The sequence below is a fragment of the Biomphalaria glabrata genome, chromosome 7 (assembly GCF_947242115.1).
Source record: "Biomphalaria glabrata chromosome 7, xgBioGlab47.1, whole genome shotgun sequence".
NCBI classification, from domain to species: domain Eukaryota; kingdom Metazoa; phylum Mollusca; class Gastropoda; family Planorbidae; genus Biomphalaria; species Biomphalaria glabrata.
In genome coordinates this window covers 16,148,787-16,155,787 of record NC_074717.1, presented here as the reverse complement: position 1 = coordinate 16,155,787, position 7,001 = coordinate 16,148,787, and the positions used below count along the sequence as shown (strand labels likewise).

The following is a 7,001-nucleotide window of genomic DNA, read 5'->3' as shown; positions in this document are numbered from 1 at the left end:
TATGCGTATTAAATAGATTTTTTCTCTTTAAAAAATCTAAGTAAACCTTTTTTTTAAATATAGGTAGTTTGTAGGACTGAGATTAATTTACTTAGTAGGCTTAATACAGTTTTCGAAAAAAAAAATTTTGCCAAAAAAAAAAAATGGTGTATTTTCATGAAAAACTGCTTGCATGGTTGATTTTAAAAATTTAAATTTTCGCTTTCAGAAGAAAAAAAACAAGTAGCCGTTGCATCAGAAATTTGAATGGCCAAAAATATCATGTAGTCGGATTTTCAAAAAATCTTTTCTAGCTTACGAGATCTAAACGGGACGAACAGATGGACGGGCAGACAGATCAAACATAGCTAATAGCTTCTATTCCCCTTTAGGAGACCGCTAAAAAAGGCTTCACAAAAAATATGTAACAAACAAATAATAAAAAAAAAACAGCAAAGAAGACTAAATTCAAATATCAAACTATACTTTACTACGTTAATTATCAAAATCACATAAAATGTAGTAATTAAGCCATTTGTATATCTGTACATAACCAAAGTCTACAACATAAACACGTATCTTTCTCTGTCTCTATTTATGTATATTTTGTGTGTCCTGTATTATATATATATATATATATATATATATATATATATATATATATATATATATATATATATATATATATATATATATATATATATCAGTGCTTTTTTTGTAAAAAATAATAATATACGTTAAAATACAAGAAAATGTATAATTTTTCCCCCACATTCAAAAAGGTGCCGGTACGCCGTACCGGTGCGTACTGTCGCAAAAAAAGGCCTGTATATATATATATATATATATATATATATATATATATATATATATATATATATATTACCGAACACACAAAAACGTTATGATTATTGATAATTAAGGTTTGATCTTGCAGGTCATTATATATTATTGAAAACATAAGTGTATTATATACATCACTACTACAAATAAAGACCAGTTACTACCTATAATTAAAACTGATCTATTAAAATATGGACAATAGGGACACTGATATGATCCACAAACAAAACAGATGTTCATAAGAAATAGATTTTGCACTGTATAAAGTCTTGTTCTGTGCATTCCTGAAATAAACACAGTGTTAATTTTTTTTTTAATTTTAACTAATCAATAAATTTAAAAAGTCATTATATTAGTTCTTATGCTTTAAATGAAGAAAATGAAAAAAACAATTATTATATAAACTAATACAATAAAATAAATTTTAACATCTTACAGACGTTACACTGATTACAGATTTAATGAAATATACAAGTGCCTAGCAATAAATAAATTATTTACATTAGAGGCCTCCGAAAGGAAAAAAGCCTCTATCAGTTTTGATTTGATTTTTTGATTGTTCATTTTTAGCCCATTGGCACACTTTAGGCCCATGCCCTTTAGCCTTTACTAGGTAATCACAGACGGGACGTGAAAATATAATTTATAATTTACAATTCGTATGATCACGGCTTCTAGTGATGCCACGTTTCTCCCTCAAAAGCTACGATCTGCGGGCTTTTTCAGTGCATGGATCAAAGGTTTGGAACTCACTCCCCATTGATCTCAGACAGACAACATGCTACACTACATTCAAGAAGAACATTAAGACCTATCTGTTTAAAACTTTATTAGATTAGTTTATGTATCACAGCACCTTGAGCCTACATTTTGAAGGGGTAGAGCTCTATAAATTAAATTATTATTATTTCACCATATTTTAATATTTTTATATATATTGTGGGATGTGTTGCCGTAAGGCTTAGTACGCTTGAACTTGGCCATTCTACCTATCAAGGGGGCTCGAGGTTCGACACGGAAAACCTTCTCCCAGATACCCCACAGTGCTCTGAGAACGAACCATGTGGAGCTTATAAAAACAACAACAAACAAGAACACACTTGTGAAAGTAACACTTCAAAGATTAGTAATGTATATACTTAGAATAATAATTATATTTTGGAACTTTTTGGTTCGCTCAAGAGAAAGGAAAACAATTGTTTTGTTTGAATTGTAACATTCATATATATAAACTTTTGCCAATTATCAAAGTAATTCTAAAAAAAAAAACATTTATTTATGTGTTCTCTGGTATATCAACTACTGATGGTTTCTTAGTTCAAACGTATAATAGTATGCATATTCACGCAGGACATCGTGCATACGGATGTGACTTAGTGAGCGCAGGTTATCACGCTGTAGTTATGATTTGTTTTAGGATGAAGATTGGATTGTTATTATAGCGTTATTGATATTTTGTAATTCATAGTTTCTAAAATCCAGGCATAAAGGTAAGGGCGTAGCTCTTTATATTAATAACTAGACATATGTTACCCGCGACCCGCGGGTCTTTATTTGCGCATTACTGTCGATATAGTCACTGAGAGTGTTTTGTAAACAATTAAACGAAATAATAATGTAATAAGTAAAGCGAATGTGTCAATGTAAAAATAGTGTGAATGAAGCTATCAAATAAAAATAGCTAATAGGCTTAAATCCATTTTTTCAAATTAAAACATTTGCTTTTGAATAATCTAGTGGATTGGATTTAGATGTATGTTAAACGTAGCTAATGATCCTTTCACGTTATTTCTCTTTCACTACGAAAATAAAATTAGTTTTGCGAAAATGGTTTACCCGAAGTCGATACATTCTTATCTATTAAAAACGAAAAGAGCGATAGCTTTGTTAAATAAATAGGATTATAAAGTGAACAATTAAACAAAATAATTTTTAGTACGCAAGTCATGAATGAATATAGATCTAGGCCTATCTCAACTCGGCTTCGCAGCTTTCATGGACGAATGTAGCTTTAGAAAACCAAATTTGAATGTTTATTTGATCAAAATATGAAATGAATGGACTTTAATTAATATGTTTATGTGTTAAAGTATAAGACTATCTGTGCGAAGAGAAGTTTTATCATCTTAGTGTTGAATTAGAGTTTTAGATCTAGGGATGGGATTATAAAGTAACAATAAAACGAAATAATTTTTAGTACGCGATTCATGAATGAATATAGATCTAGGCCTTTAACTCGGCTTCGCAGCTTTCGTAAACGAATGTAGCTTTAGAAAACCAAATTTGAATGTTTATTTGATCAAAATATGAAATGAATGGACTTTAATTAATATGTTTATGTGTTAAAGTATAAAACTATCCGTGCGAAGAGAAGTTTTATCATCTTAGAGTTGAATTAGAGTTTTAGATCTAGGGATGGGATTATAAAGTAAACAATTAAACGAATTAATATTTAGTACGCGATTCATTACGGAATTGTCTAATGAAAGAATGTTCGTCAGGAAATCTGTAATCACAGATATAAGGAACTAATTAATGTAAAAAATGCTTTTGAAGCACAAAATTGAAGGTTAATTTTATTATATAATGAAATCAATGGATCTTCTTTTGTCTTTTCATGTGTCAAAGTAAAAAACTATCTGCGCAAAGTGTATTTCTTAAAATTAGATCTAGGTCTAAATCCTTTCTATCTTTTCTCATGTCAACATTGTAGACATGGCCTAGATCCATAAAATACTATAGCTGTAATAGAGTCGGACAACTTTATTTTTTTTGAGGGTCTTACATTTGTTTTAGGGCTACAATACATTCACTAAGGTCTAAGTTGGTACCCAAGGAACATTCCTGCCTAGTTTTATCAAGATTGGTCAAGCGGTTTTGATGTCTATAAGTAACATACATACATACATACATACATACATACATACATACATACATACATACCCCTCACATTCTACTTTATAATATAGATTATTACTAGAATAGCGTACTAATGGCAAATAGGCCCTATATGACGAACAAAAATTAACCCGTTATTACGTTCCTTTTACTTGGCACAACTAAGAATCTCTTTTTTTTTGTACAAACAACTCTACTAGCTAGCATTCTATTTTGACAAACGACCTTTTATTCGTGTATTCGTCCCGTTTCGCATTGTAAAGTAAAGTGTGACATGGGAATATTATATGGCTAGATCTACATTGAGTAGGCGAAGAATAGTCAACAAATCTATATATGATTTTTGATGGAGGCGGGAGTAAGTAATGTAATACTAGAAATCACGGGCCAAAAGTATGTGTGGGGAAGCGTTACAATGAAGAATGCAAAAATAAATGGTTCCGGTCTAAATGTGAGCTTGCGCTCCCAGAGCTATTTTTATATGTAATTTTATTTTTCTACTTTTATAGGTCGAGCTATTTTATGTATTCTATTTTTTATGGGCTAGTGCCCAGAATTAATATTTGTACTTCCGCTTTTAGTTATATGGGTTAGGGCGGGTAGTATAAATAGTTCAATCCATGCTACAACCTGTACGGTTGACCAGCCGTCAGTAAAGTATATCGCTGTCTGTGTGACAGTGGATGATCTTAGTGATCTGGCGTATTTAATCATTTCTATATTTCTGTACCTGGGACGGCCTGTAAGTTTGTAACTATTTTATTTTTTCTTTTACTAGATCTATGTCACACTATGTGTAAATATGCTAGATATATTTTAATTTAGTTTTATTTTCTAGTTGGCAGTTTTTGTTTCGAACATGTTGATTTAAAGATGGCGGCGCCCATCAGTTCTGCTTTGGGTGTTCTAGATCTAATAGAATATATGATTTTGTATTTATAGTTTTGTATTTTTATATGTTGCAGGCTATTTTTACTGCTATTACTCTGCTGCTTTAAGCTGCTGTAACCTCTGCTATTGTTACTGCTGCCCAACTATAATTGTTGCTGTAGTCAGTGTTAACTCAGTGTAGTGTTTTATTATTGAAATTATTGCTGTTCATATTTATAGATCTAGTTTCAGTTGCTTGATTGTAGAAAGTGCATTTTAGTTTTAGTGTTACGGGTTTTTTGTAGGATATTGTAGATATAGACTAGGGTTTATAGTTGGGTGTTACTTAGCATAGATCTAGGTTTAGTTTAGTAAGCTGGAGTCACTTAGATAGTTGGTTGGGTCAGTTTGTTAGTGTTAGTAGTAACTAGTAACATAGATGTAGAGGATTTTAGCTAGTGGTTGGATTAGTATTAGTTGTTTGGATTTTAGTGTACATATTATATTTTATTATTGATTTATTTTTTTGTATGTAAATAAAGTTTCACTTTTAGTATTTAATTTCAAGTAAAGTTTGTTTCTTGCTTTAGTTAGTTAGTTTATTCTAGTTGTCTGGTTGCTTAGGCGACTCTAGCCCCTAGGTCACAGACCGAGCTGCACAGATTGAGTCCACCCAGTAGCGCTAAAATCTGCCTACTGTTATAAAATCTATGTTGAGCAGAGAATGGTCCCCAGCGCCTCCTGACCTGCTCACATAATTAAACACCAACTATTTCTACGCAGGAGTATAATGGATACTAGAATTCACTGGCCAAGTGTAAGGGGGGGGGAGAGAGTTAAAAACACATTTGCTTAGGCACACTTGTTTCTTTTTCATGACAGACTTGTGATAGAGTGAGGTTTTAGCTACAATGTTGCTGCAAATGTTATTCGTCGTGCGGTCACAACTTTGTTATCGGGGTAAGTGCCGCGTAGAGACGATTTTCTTTGTTTGGTGACATGCTCTTGGTTTATGACTCTTAAGAGATTTACATTTTGTCTTCAAAGAATTGGAACGAAGAAAATGACGATGATATTCAGTTTAAAACTTAGGAAATAGCAATACAACAATTGATGGTGATTACTCACTGATTACAGAAAGGTGATTATTGTCTGGTTAGTGGCTGATTGTGGAAAAAATGGGATCGATGTCAGTAAGCCAGTCTTTAGAACTAGACACACCTACCCAGAACAGGCTGATTGACGCCTTTACATTTATGTATTAAACGCCATGCTAACACACAAAATGCGATGATAGAAATGATAACTAGGCAACTAGAATGTCTCTCTTTAGTTGTGACAGAGTACTGGTAGACTGGTGAATTATGACTCAAAACAGCCATGAGCTGGATGGAATCAGATAATCTTGCTCAAGGTCAAGAGGCATTTTAAATACGATGTAGGTTCACATTCAACAATAAGCAAACAACTTCAACTAGCGTCAAGGTGTAAATGGGATACTTTATTCTCTTAGACTTTGTGCATCATGTCAACATCCCCTTTTCTTAAACAAAAAATTCGGGGGATATAAAAAAAAATAAAACAAAAACAAATTTAAACACCAAAACAAAGTTTATCTAAGGGGAAGGAATTCACATTTCCAACATATTGTAGAATGTATTTTCCTTTTTGAATCTTCTTGCGAAAGACTTCTTATAGGTCACGCTAGGCAAGACACGTATCCCGTAAAGACAGACGTAGATGGCGAAAAGAGAATCTATATCGAACAGTAGCGGACAACGGTTATATCTGTTGTGGCAAAATATGTAGGTCACAGATGGGGCTGGATATCCACGTGAAATATTGCACTCCTCATTAATCTTCGGACTCAAATACAAGCTTTATTTTTAAAATGTATTGAGTTTGGGTGTATTTACTCATTATTTACCGTTGATGCTTTTAATACAAGAGTTGGATTACTACACTTTTATATTTACAATTTTTGAAATATATTTTGCACCCCATTCACCACACCCTTCTCAAACAAACAATTTTAATGATGTTCATCTCTTAATTATAAACTGTATTGTTATTAACCATGTGAAACAACCTGTTTTAATCACACTATTTACACATACTCCTATGTAGGCCCTACAGGGACCAGAAAATGTATTTTTTACGAAGTTAATAGTACTATATTATTGAAGGTCAATAAATAATGGACTTAGATTTAGTCCAGAAATACTCCAAAAACTATGCAGTGTAATATTTTATTAGAAAGCGTATATATCAACTCTCTATGTCTGTCTGGTAAAATAAAGTTTGAGCATGAGTTTTCTCCCACTTATCATTCTCGAATCAAGGTGAAACTTCGCATAACTATTCATTGTACCTAACAAAACTTGAATCAATTAAAACAATTAATCAGTTAA

General features: G+C 32.0%; 1 protein-coding gene across 2 annotated transcripts in view; it reads right to left on the bottom strand.

The window, feature by feature from the left end:
- Positions 1 to 446: 446 nt before the first annotated feature.
- The window catches only part of LOC106069365 (alpha-2-macroglobulin-like), a 237,685-nt gene continuing 231,130 nt past the window's right edge, over positions 447 to 7,001 (bottom strand). The window contains exons 35-36 of one of the 2 annotated variants that reach the window (XR_008778985.1): positions 863 to 1,106; positions 447 to 822 (exon numbers count right to left, since the gene is read on the bottom strand). Coding sequence is in view for 1 of the 2 variants with exons in the window: in XM_056036079.1 (XP_055892054.1) it covers positions 928 to 1,106 (179 nt within the window). In the remaining variant the exon portion in view is untranslated. The other variant, XM_056036079.1, reaches the window with a different exon arrangement.